This window comes from Bidens hawaiensis, unplaced genomic scaffold (assembly GCF_021521415.1).
Source record: "Bidens hawaiensis isolate Kalapana, Puna unplaced genomic scaffold, B.hawaiensis_p1.1 tig00009540_1, whole genome shotgun sequence".
NCBI classification, from domain to species: Eukaryota; Viridiplantae; Streptophyta; class Magnoliopsida; order Asterales; family Asteraceae; genus Bidens; species Bidens hawaiensis.
The window spans coordinates 472,797-485,632 of record NW_027491708.1 but is presented as its reverse complement, the minus strand read 5'-3'; the positions used below and the strand labels follow the sequence as shown (position 1 = coordinate 485,632).

The following is a 12,836-nucleotide window of genomic DNA, read 5'->3' as shown; positions in this document are numbered from 1 at the left end:
TCATTTTGGTATTATCATGTATTAATATCGTGTATTCATATTCATACAGTCTTATATATATTTTATTTGACAGCCAGGATTTATTTGTGTCAACTTTAATATATGTAGTCTAATCTGTCTTTTATTTATTTCTTTATTTTTTATTTTTTTTTCGGTTGTGAGTTTTATGCTTTCGACTACATTCACTTTGTGGTTTGGACTACTGTTGATTTACAATCAAACTTTTTTATTGTTTAAGCATTTACAATGTACAAGTTATGATACATAACTAATTTTAAAGAATTTCATTGATCAGGTCATTGTTCATCATGGGAAATCGTTATCTTTTGCTCGCTTTGTGTTTATGGGCTTTGTTGCCCTCAATGCTTGATGCATCCTCTGATGGATTACTGAGAATCAATGTCAAGAAACAACCGTTGGATATCAGTAGCATTAAATCCGCAAGAAAAGGAGACAAATATGCAAAAAGTCTTGAAAACAGAGTACTCGGTTTGGCTGATTCTGAACCCGATTCAGTGCCTCTAACCAACTACCTTGATGCTCAATACTACGGAGAAGTTAGCATTGGTTCTCCCCCTCAAACATTCACTGTCATATTTGATACAGGCAGCTCAAACCTTTGGGTCCCATCATCCAAATGCATATTTTCTGTAAGTTGTGTTTATTTACAATCTGCTAAAATTCATCACTATGTTTTTAGTTTATTAAATATGTTTAACCGTGTGCAGATTGCTTGCTACTTTCATAACAGGTTTAAGGGAACCAAATCATCTACTTACTCCAAAATCGGTAAAGAATCGTCTAACTTTTCTGAATTGATGGTTGGTTTGTCTTTAAGTTACAAGTTACAAATTACATATGATCAGGGGACCAGCTGCAAATAAACTATGGATCCGGTTCGATTTCTGGATTCTCTAGCAAGGATACCGTTCAAGTTGGTGATATCAGTGTTGTAGATCAAGTAAGTCATGCATTCTTGTGTCTGCCACATCATCAGTTCAGTTATTATTGAATCAACAATGACTTGCTTTATGTGTCAGGATTTTATTGAAGTTACTAAAGAAGGAAGCCTATCGTTTATCATTGGAAAGTTTGATGGAATTCTTGGACTCGGGTTTAAGGAAATTTCAGTTGGAGGCTTGCAGCCAGTCTGGTACTAATTCTACTTGTTTAAACTTGATCAGATTCATTTACTGTCTCCTGTATGTGACATGTTATTATGTTCTGGTAATTGATAGGTACAATATGGTCGAACAAGGGCTTGTTAAAGAACAAGTATTCTCATTTTGGCTTAACCGAAACGAGGCTGATGAAGATGGTGGCGAGCTTGTGTTTGGTGGTGTTGATCCAGACCACTTCATTGGCGAGCACTCATACGTTCCCGTCTCTAAAAAGGGTTACTGGCAGGTGCGCATCAATAAAAGTTCTTGGCCACAAAAAATGTTATTTATAAAAGAAATATTAATTGATCTGCAATTTGTGTTTCAAATATATTCATGCAGTTTAATATGGGAGATTTCCTTATTGGAAACCAATCCACAGGTAACCTTAACCATTCAACTCCACTTTGCTAATAATAATATTAAAAATAATTAATACCATCATCACAAAGGATCAACAATCATTATCTTATAATGGTTTCATTTTGTGCAGGTTTCTGCGCGGATGGTTGTGCAGCTATTGTGGATTCTGGAACATCCTTGCTCGCCGGTCCAACGGTAAGTGTTTCACATGGATATTCTATTTCAACATCAGTACATGCATATCACTTGTACTAGGTAGAAACCCGTGTAACACGGGTTGAATAAATTTAATATTATATAGTTAGTGATGAAGATTTAGGAATTATAATACGATATTTTGATATATGATATGATTGAAATTACGGTCAAGTTACTAAGTAACTAATAATTAAAATATATGAAGTCCAATATGTAACATAAATTACTATATTTCATTTAACATATAATGTTTTGTTACTCTAAGTACGAATGAGTGAAATGAGAAAAGCTGGAAAAAGAATCTTGGGCTCACGGAACCGTGACACGTGGTGCAAAAAGTAACTTAGCTACTTTGTACATTTCAGACTATCGTGACTGAGATCAACTATGCCATTGGAGCTGAAGGAGTACTCAGCAGTGAATGCAAAACACTTGTTAAAGAATATGGTGATATAATCTGGGATCTCCTAGTTTCTGGGGTTTGTATTCCGTTCTTTAATCTTCTTACCCTCTTTATGAGTTTTTGATTCTGAATAGTATCTAATGCTGATAATATGACTCAGGTAACACCTGGAAAAGTTTGTTCACAGGCTGGTTTATGTTTCTCGAGTGGAGCTCAATCTGTGAGGTACGTATCTGTTTATGTTTTAAATTATAACAGTTGATACTGAGTTTGATATTAAAATTTTACTTTTATTATTGCAGTTCAAATATTGAATCAGTGGTTGAAGGCGGAGTTGGGGACACAGTGTTATGTGAAGCGTGTCAAATGGCGGTCATTTGGATGCAAAACCAGCTGCGACAATCTGAGACTAAAGAAGCTGTGCTACGCTATGTGGATAAGGTAGGTAACTTTTTTACTATTATTTATATAAATGCACATGAATACGACTTAACCGCTTTTAATTAAAGCTTTGCGAGAGCATACCGAGCCCAGCTGGTGAATCAGTTATAGATTGCAATAGCCTCTCTCAGATGCCCAATGTGTCATTCACCATTGGGGATAAACTATATACCCTCACTCCAGAACAGGTATCATTTTCGTTTTTTGACTTCATCTATGTAACTTTGACTTTTGCAGTCCAAATGATTGTTTATCATGCCTTTGATTATTATAGTATATTCTGAAAACCGGAGAAGGGATTGCTGCGGTTTGCATCAGTGGTTTCATGGCTTTGGATGTGGCACCTCCAGCAGGTCCTCTATGGTAAGTTACATTTCGATCAAAATGGTATATACAAATTCAGTTACAACTAGGCGTGTGTCTGATGCTGTGTATTGGGGTGCAGGATTCTTGGAGATGTGTTCATGGGGGTATACCACACTGTGTTCGACTACGGGAATCTGCAGCTTGGGTTTGCTAAATCGGCTTAGTATGTTTGCTGAAGGTTGGTGTAAATAAGTGAATGGATGTATCACGTTTACTTGAATATGTTCATCACAGGTGTTGGGTTATGTTAGGACGTTTGTTGGTGATCTTCCATGGTCACATATGTAAAAGTGAAGTTATGTATCCTTTGTTTGTCATCTATTAAAAATACTTCCTATCCTAGCATGGAGTTATGATGAGACATTTGCCCTTATTTTGGCCATGTAATAATAATCTTTTTAATTATACAAACATCATATCATAAATAAACACCGTTTCAGTTGGGTGGTACCATTTATGAGGACCTACACATATCCACACAAAAGAAAATGGAAGTATGACAGCTCTAGCATTTAACCATTTATGATTTCATAAAGTTCTATTACATGCATATTTTACAACTATATGTCTGTCTGTGTGCCAACATCATTTTATTTATGATAAAATGAAGACTGACTTTTTTTTGCATCATTGAGTAATCCTATCATTGAAACTCAAAAATGCTGATGTCGATTCGCCATATGTTAGCATGGAGATTTCTTCACTATTCATCACTTGTTCGATATTGGTTTGAACCATAGAGGGAATGTGCGATGTTCTTATGGTTTCCAAGTCTGTAGCTACTTCTTTCATAGTTGGCCTATTTCTTCCAATTGGGTCCAAGCATCGCATTGCAAGGTTAGCTAAAACAAGAAGCTCGTCCCTACTGCCCTCTTTAATCACCAATGACTCAAAAATAGACATAACACGTCCTTCTTCCATAGCCAAAATAAAGTGTGCAACCAAACTTCTATTTTCACCAAATCTAGTTAGAGAAATTGGCCTTTCTCCCGTCAAGAGTTCAACCATAACAACTCCGAAACTATATACATCACTCTTATCAGTGAATTGGCTTGACTGAAAATACTCAGGATCTAGGTAGCCGAATGTACCTTTGACTAAGGTAGTCAAGTGAGTTTGATCAATCGATAAAAACCTTGAAGTTCCAAAGTCAGAAATTTTGGCTCTATATTTATCATCCAAAAGTATATTCGTGGTTTTTATGTCCCTATGATATATTGGAATAGAAGTAGCTGAATGCAAGTAAGCAAGTGCTTGAGCAACCTCTGTAGCAATTTGTAGTCTCATGTTCAAAGATAATGGGAACTCATGACTCTCTTCATGAATACGATCACTTAATGTTCCATTTGGAATGTACTCGGAAACTAGCAAAGGGACCTCTGTCTCTAAGCAGCACCCCAATAGCTTGACCACATTCCTGTGATTGACTTGTGAAAGAATGACCACTTCATTGATAAAGTGTTCTAATTGGCTTTCGTCAACTAACTTTGATTTTTTGACGGCCACAATCCTTCCATCAGCTAACATACCTTTGTAGACTGTACCTTGGCCTCCTTTTCCGAGAATTCTGTTCTCATTGAAGTTGTTAGTGGCCTTGGTCAACTCACGTGAAGTGAAAAGTATGGTTTTGTTAACTAAAGACGGGTCAATCTCTTCTTGCTGCTTCAACAGTAAACCACCATTAATGCGTTTAAAAATGCTCTTTCTTCGTCTTTTGGTTATTGCTTTCTTGATTAGTTTGTAAGATGTATAGATGATAGCTATTAAACCTAATCCAGAGGTTATGATAATACCTGAATGAAGTAACGAACACCAATACAAAAGCGAAAATCAGTTAGTAAGTTGCCTAAAGTTTTAAGATAAATCAATGAGTACTGTTTTAAAGGATATAGACTCTCCTTCAGCTGGTACTACTTAATCTGATTAGAAGTCTCTTAACGCTACAAATTTATTTTTTTTCTTACACCTAATCATATGGCAGTATTAAAGTTGTCCCTAATGGCTTGAATTTGTGGGGCAGATCTAAAAACAAAATGACTAATTGATAATTAGAGACCCAAGCTTTCAGTTTTGGGATACTTCAATCTAGTATTTTAAGTTAACATGGATAAGAACTAAACATTATCAAGCATGTTGTAATAAAGGGGTAAATGATTGATAAATAACGCGCGGTTGAAACAAATAAATAAAACGGTACTATAGTTATGAGCTCCCAACAATTTAAACGAATATGGGATGCAAATGGATTATAAGTATGGCGAACAGGCATTACCAACAATTATGGAAATCGTAACAGCCATGAATGAACCGCCACTATAGCTTGGGATATGAAAACAAGTGAAGTTCCATTCTTTAGCTAAGCCATCAACATCATATATTCTGGTATAGAGACATTCACCCTTGTCACCTTCGCACCTCACGCACTCTTCGGTAGCTAAATGCGCATCAAATAAGAGAAAGTTCCATGTTATAATCTGGAAAAAAAATGAATGAACAAATTAATATTATGTATAGAATTACATACCATTGCATCCGTCAGCTAAATAAGAGGTTCCTACAAAAGGTGCATCATACGAACATTTCCAAGTATCTATTGTATTACTGTTACCAATATCCACTCTGAGTGTTTCTTGGCTTCTATAACTTGAACAACAATTTACGTGATCTTTGTCATGGTCTGCTAGTGTCCACAAAAGTGATACCGGAATAAAAGAGGTATCGTTGGCAACATATGAATTCTTATCAACCAAGAGAGCAGACCTGCATGCTCCATCTCCACCTTGTCTTTCCATTCCTGTGAGATTGATGGTGTATGATTTAAGATGATGCGGAATTATTGTTTCGCAACAAGTGACACCAAGACAGCTGCTTTTGTCGCTCACAGTGTCATTACGACAAGAAGTAGAACACCCTGTGAGTGCGCTCCCATGGTCCATCATGACAGCATTACCACATCCCTCGACAACAAATTTATTGTGTGATTTGGAAAACAGGAAAGGGCTCCTACCAAGATCGATGCTCATGGTCTGACTGCTATTCCTATTTGGGATTTGGCAATCAGATATCTTTGGCGTATTAAGACTGACTATTTGATCTTCCAAGTTTATACCCAAGACTTCTAGATGGTTGAGTGCAGATAGATATGGCTTGGAGGAGTTGCAATCAATGATGTACCATTGATTGACCGAACAATTGGTACCGATTCCAAAAGGGTATGGAATCCTCACGCTCCCGCATGTATCGTTGCAGCCTGGCTTGGAATACTTCGGGACAGCTCCTGGTGCTGCTGCTAATGAAAGAAAAATAAGAAATTGGTAAGCCTGAAACAATTTCATTTTGCTAGGAACAACGATTGATACCAGAGATGGAAAGATATGAATATATACATAGATTAAGACACTGATAATTATTGCAGACCGAGTCTATGCCTTGCATGATAATTATTCTAAACATGGTGGACATTTTTCTACTTCATGTTATAATTAGATTAAGACACTAGAAATATGTGATGGTAGTTATGAGTTATTTAATGATCATCTGTCAACATATTCTTTTTTCCTTACAAATCATATATTCACCTCTTTTGAGTTTGGTGAAGATCAAGTCTTGTTTAGTTACTATATTTAAGTTTAAAGTCATGGAATACGCTGGCAGGTCACAATTGTCGCGATCAAAAGAAAAGTCTAAAGTCATAAAATTATTATCTGTACTTCATGTGGGTTCATAGACATTTGCTAGCCCCTTTATAAATTGATATATCTATCCTGCTGTCCAAGATTTTTATTTTTATTTTTTTGAACGACCAACTAAGTAACGCCGGGTACTCTGTACGCGCCCCCCATTGTCTCAAGGTAGCCCGAGCCGGCTACTAGTCCGGACGGATGGAGCCCCTAGCAGTCCACCTATTGAGGGATTCACCGGATAAAACCCGACCCCCACGCCCGCCAAATGACACGACAGCGAGGAACCGGTAAAACCGGGTGAGATCAGGACTCGAACTCTGGCAAGCCAGAGTCATCCCTCATATCTCCCATATAAATCGGTGATAGTGAGGTTTGAACCCCCTACCTCTCACTAGTAAAGTGAGTGCTCTACCATTGAGCCACATCCAATTTATTCTTGCTGTCCAAGATTAAAAAATAAAAAATAAAATCATGCTGAATATATTGTCTTCTGTAATGGAAAGAGATCAGCTTCCTGTTGCTTTCATTTTGGTTGAAATGGTAAAACCGTTAATTGTTATCACTTAAAAATAACAAAAGTTTAATGATCAGCAAATATATCAGCTAGTGATCTGGTCTACTTTGCTGTCCCAATCGATACATTTTTTTTTATTATTTTTTTTTGGTATTTTCTCTTGTTATAGTCAACCATTTGTGATAGCCAATGTATCAGAAGTCAACGGTAGGAAAAATACAGATCTTATTCAATTAACTATTGTGATATTTATTTCCTTAAATTAAGCTGGTCACCCCTTGCATACGTTATTGTTAATGCCATATTAAACCAAGGATTGTGGAATGAAGTTAGAAGGAAGCAGGTAGGAAAAAGAAAAGGTTACTTACAATTACATTCACTACAAAGTACATATATATTATGAGAGGACATTCACTCACGGACACTGGCGAAGGTTAGTTAGGGCCATGGGTGGCCTGGGCCCCGGTTTTTTTTTGCATAGTAGTTTAAATATACCCGTTTTCGGCCGAAAATTTGAGCCGGCCCTCTCCGTTTGTGAAATTATGTATACATTTTGAGCCCCCCCCCCTCGCGCGGTGTGTTAGTCCAAGTTTCGTCACTGCTCACGAAGTTCCTCATTATGTTACCCGAAAACTTTATGAAGAAAATATTGACTATAATGTAATAAATAGGCGACCTTATATTAAAATAATTATAACACTAACAAAGATACATAAACAAATAAATATACTTAAAACTTACTTGATCAATATAGAAATGATTCTAATTATTGTCTTCTCTGAGTGGGTCTTCGAGTTTGTTCTTCATTGCAACAATTGAACAAACTAAATCCAGTAACATTGCTTGAGGATTCGTGTTAAGAACATGTCCCTCAAAACATATTGCGTGTCTCTTCTTAGAAGAACGCATCAGTCTCCCAAGGTACAACGACCGGAAAATAGGTGTATTACCAGATATTGCTCTCGCACCTTCTCTTTATACTAAAATGAAGTTGAAACCAAAATGCGATAACATTTCCATAATATTGTTGGTGTAAAATAAAACGAACATCTTGAACTATAGAACTAGCCATGTTTTAGAAAGTATTGTTAAAAGATTATCAATTCCTAATGAGATGGATTAATGTGTAATCAACACAAATAAAGTACACTAATATGGATTAAATTGGTCAAACAAAACTGTCAGAATTATTAACCTCCTCGCATGGGAGGTGGATGGACTAGATTGACTCACACTAGGAGCACCACAGTTCATGCGAACAGCCACGTCTTCTCAAACCATCCCACGTGTGCTATGAGCTACAATATGCAGTCCGTAGGAACCACACATAGTAGTCCTTGCGCCAACATGACAGGTTATTAAATAATCCTTTGTGTAGCGATGGCTGTTAGGAACTAAATAAAAAGAATGATTCAAAATACATCAAATGATTCGATGTATAATATTATTTCTATGCAGCAAATGTTAAAAAACAAGCTGCAGAAAGGTAATAAAGAACAAGCTCTGCTTCTTTACCATACAACTGGAGTAACAACTGAAATCTATTAGTTCGTTTGAGTTTTACTAATCAATCTTGCATTAACTTGATGATTATTCCGTCGGAAAAAGAAAGAGTAACCATCAGAGCATCAAAGTACTGTTATACATTAATACTTTTATCAAAATGGGAGCCCAAAATGATAGCTTGGTTTATAATGCTGTTGGGCCAGCCCTTATACATGCAGGAACGCCAAGATTCCATACTCTTACAGAATCGGTGAGAATTGTTCCGTCAATAAATAGGTACATCATTGATTGCAACTCCTCAAAACTGGACCATTAGACTTTTATCTTCAAGATACAATGTGATAGTGATATCAAGTATAGACAAAAGAAAAAAAACAAAAACATTGTGAACTTAACAAAGAAAAATCCACAATACTCCAGGCTAGTTTCGACTTTTCCAATTAAGGCGTCGAATCGTGGGTTTTTGGTTTATTTATGGGCATGTTCCTTCAATCATACATATGCACCATTATAAACATGATCACCCCCTACATTTTCTGCTATATTCCTGTCATTCTTTATTACCAATATGAAGTTTTTTCAACCTTGCCTTCATTTTGTCATTTTTCTTTCATTAACAGCTACATCAGTTGCAACCCCAAAATACGCAAAGACAGGGTGCAATGATATGTGTGGGAACGTGAGGATTCCATTTCCTTTTGGAATTGGTGCAAATTGTTCTGTCAATCAATGGTACACCGTTGAGTGCAACTCCTCCATACCACGTCTCTCTGCACTCAACCACCTAGAAATATTAGGTGTAAACTTGGAAGATCAAATAGTTACCGTTAATATTCCAAAGATATTTAATTGCCAAATCCCGGTTTGGGAGAGCGGTCAGACCATGAGCATGGATCTTGGTAGCAGCCCTTTCCTGTTTTCCAAATCACACAATATATTTGTTGTTGAGGGGTGTGGTAATGCTGTTATGATGGATGCTGGGAGCGTGCTCACCGGGTGTTCGTCTTCTTGTCTGAATGACAGTACAGTTAGTGACAAAAACATTTGTTTTGGCATCGCATGTTGCCAAACAACAATTCCTTATTATCTCAAGTCGTACAACATGAATCTCACACGGTTGGAAAGACAAGGTGGAGATGGTGATTGCGGGTCCGCCTTCTTGATGGATAGGAATTCATCCAATGAGGGAAGGTCTTCTGACTCTCTTACTCCGGTATCACTTCTGTGGACTCTAGCAGACGATGACTACAAGCAAGTAACTTGTTGTTTAGAGGCAACGAGAGAAAGACTCAAAGTGGATACAGGTAATGCAACTACTATGGTTACTTGGAAATGTTTCAATGAAGAGCCTTTGGAGGGAACCTCTTATTTGGAAGATGGATGTGAAGGTGCGTAATTCTTTCTATGTTTAGTATATATTTGTTCACTGGTTTCTTGAATTCTACCGTTTATTTATTTTAACATGGAACTTTCACTTATTCGGTGTGCATTTAGCTACAGAAGAGTGTACAAGGTGTGAAGGTTATCATGGTGTTTGTGACTACACAAGAGTATATGATGTTGATGGCTTAGCTAAAGAATGGATCTTCACTTGTATTCCTATTAGAGGCTATCGTGATGGTTCAGGAGCGATTTTCATTACAATAGTTATTGGTAATGCATAGTCTCTATGCTCAGTTACCTCCTATATCATGTCTCCGTTTAATCAAGATGCCTAACAAAGCATGCATATCATGTCTCTCATGTACTAAGACTGATTCAAGTCTTATAAGGATTTGTGAGACATTTTATACAGTTTTTTGGTCTATGTAGGTACCTTGATTTCATATAATTTTAGGAACCTACTAATAGACTTTTTGTTTTATATTGGTGTTCTTTCAGTTGTTTGCATAACCTCAGGGTTAGGTTTGATAGCAATCATCTATACATCTTACAAACTGATCAAGAAAACAATAACCAAAAGACGAAGAAAGAGCGTTTTTAAACGCATTAATGGTGGATTACTGTTGAAGCAACAAGAAGAGATTGACCCTTCTTTAGTTGATAAAACCATACTTTTCACATCACGTGAGTTGGCGAGGGCCACTGACAACTTTAATGAGAATAGAATTCTCGGAAAAGGAGGCCAAGGTACAGTCTACAAAGGTATGTTAGCTGACGGAAGGATTGTGGCTATAAAGAAATCAAAGTTAGTTGACGAAAGCCAGTTAGAACAGTTTATCAATGAAGTGGTCGTTCTTTCCCAAGTCAATCACAAGAATGTGGTCAAGCTATTGGGGTGTTGCTTAGAGACAGAGGTTCCTGTCCTTGTGTCTGAGTTCATTCCAAATGGGACCTTGTATGATCATATTCACGAGAGGCAAGAGTTTCCATTTTCTTTGAGCATGAGATTACAAATTGCATCAGAAGTTGCACAGGCACTTGCTTACTTGCATTCAGCAACATCCATTCCAATATATCACAGGGACATAAAAACCACAAATATACTTTTGGATGATAAGTTTAGAGCAAAAATTTCCGACTTTGGAACTTCAAGGTTTGTATCAATGGATCAAACTCACTTGACTACCTTAGTCAAAGGTACGTTTGGTTACCTCGATCCAGAGTATTTCCAATCTTGCAAGTTCACTGAAAAGAGTGATGTCTATAGTTTTGGAGTTGTTATTGTCGAGTTGTTGACCGGAGAAAAGCCAATTTTCCAAACTAGATTGAGTGAAAAAGTAAGTTTGGTTGCACACTTTATGTTGGCTATGGAAAAAGAGCAGTTTCTTTCTATTTTTGATGCAATGGTAATTAACGAGGGTACAAAGGATGAGCTTTTGGCATTATCTAACCTTGCAATGCGATGCTTGAATTCAATCGGGATGAATAGGCCAACGATGAAAGAAGTAGCTACATATTTGGAAATCATACAGGCATCGCATATTTCGTCTACGGTTTGAAACTAAATCACACAACTAATATCCATGCCACCTAGCGAATTAAAATCAACGTTATTGAGTTTCATTGATTAACAAGTCAACACTGAAAAAAAATCAGTCTATGTTGGTAGTTTAATAAATTGTTATAAACATATGGTTGTAATTATGTAATGTAATTATAAATGGGCTAAATGCTATAAAGAGCTAACATACTTCCACTATTTCTTTAACAACAATATGCTTGGCATTATGCTTCAAAGATCTGTCTTGGATAATTATATCTAAACCATGCCATTAACCTTAATAAGGTGCATGCATTAAGATGTCAAGAATCTAATGAAAGCATGACCGAAATGAAAGTTTGGATGCCAAAGAGCGATGTTAGGTCCAGGCAATTTAAGCTACGACTGGTGTGAGGTTTATAGCTTAAACAAATCAACGACATGTTTGGTCCGCCTTCGTTGTTCAAGAGGATTAAAAACAGAAGTGAAAAACTCACCTTTACTCATCATAAAAAAAAATCAATTATTGATAATCTCTTTCAAGTTGTAATAGAATAGGCTCCCTATCTCGTTGTAACATCATATAAAATCCAAATTAACATGCTATCATAAATTCATAACCTCATAAATCCACGAGTATCGGTGTATATTTCATTATCGTAAGTAAAGTCTTGATAGACCATGGGATGGATAAGAGGTAGTTAAGTTGTAGGCTCCGATTAGGATCGGTCAACTGTTGGTTCCAAACAAACCTAGCTACCACCATGTTTACATCTAAAACATGAAATGCATCGTATCACAAACCACTTGCTCAAGTAAAAATTAATACTGTAGACAAACAAAAACACAAGATTTCCATTTCTCCATACAGATGTATGAAAGCGAAATAGAAACTTGCAATATAAAAACACATGATATCTGCTAGAAGCAAAATATGAATAGTAGTAGCTGCAAGCAAGCAAGCATGCAACAAGAAGCATAGAAAAGAGAAGTTTCCTTGTCCTTGTTGTCTCCATCAATTTCAAAATGCTTGCATCTCTGTATAAAGATCACCAAGAAAACATAAGTAATCAAACAACCATAAAAAAATAAAATGTTTCATTACTATTAGAATAAATCATCCTCATCTTTTCATTAACAATTCCCATGGGTATAAATAATACAAAGTATCCCGTATAAATGGCAATAATAATCAACTAATAATTACAAGAATAATCAACTATATATAAATATTCTATTACACCCCCGCAGTCGAAGCGGGAGGCGACCGGATGCTGAG

At 36.5% G+C, this 12,836-nt stretch overlaps 3 protein-coding genes across 3 annotated transcripts; 2 read left to right on the top strand and 1 right to left on the bottom strand.

The window, feature by feature from the left end:
• The first annotated feature begins 263 nt into the window (after positions 1–263).
• Positions 264–3,269, top strand: LOC143532684 (aspartic proteinase oryzasin-1-like). Its single transcript, XM_077027668.1, has 13 exons — positions 264–650; positions 729–789; positions 867–961; positions 1,041–1,153; positions 1,239–1,407; positions 1,503–1,542; positions 1,654–1,718; positions 2,087–2,200; positions 2,285–2,349; positions 2,427–2,565; positions 2,634–2,753; positions 2,840–2,928; positions 3,011–3,269. Exons 1-13 carry the CDS (start codon positions 309–311, stop codon positions 3,093–3,095), a joined length of 1,497 nt encoding a protein of 498 aa, XP_076883783.1. The 5' UTR covers positions 264–308; the 3' UTR covers positions 3,096–3,269.
• A 165-nt stretch (positions 3,270–3,434) lies between these two features.
• LOC143532683 (wall-associated receptor kinase-like 1) lies at positions 3,435–6,699 on the bottom strand. The gene is made up of 3 exons (XM_077027667.1): positions 5,456–6,699; positions 5,204–5,365; positions 3,435–4,724 (listed from the first exon to the last, which is right to left on the bottom strand). The coding sequence occupies exons 1-3, from the start codon at positions 6,264–6,266 to the stop codon at positions 3,559–3,561; spliced, it is 2,139 nt and encodes a 712-aa protein (XP_076883782.1). The 5' UTR covers positions 6,267–6,699; the 3' UTR covers positions 3,435–3,558.
• Positions 6,700–8,756: 2,057 nt separating this feature from the next.
• LOC143532670 (wall-associated receptor kinase-like 2) lies at positions 8,757–11,650 on the top strand. The gene is made up of 3 exons (XM_077027654.1): positions 8,757–10,022; positions 10,129–10,287; positions 10,516–11,650. Exons 1-3 carry the CDS (start codon positions 9,203–9,205, stop codon positions 11,574–11,576), a joined length of 2,040 nt encoding a protein of 679 aa, XP_076883769.1. The 5' UTR covers positions 8,757–9,202; the 3' UTR covers positions 11,577–11,650.
• Positions 11,651–12,836: the final 1,186 nt, after the last annotated feature.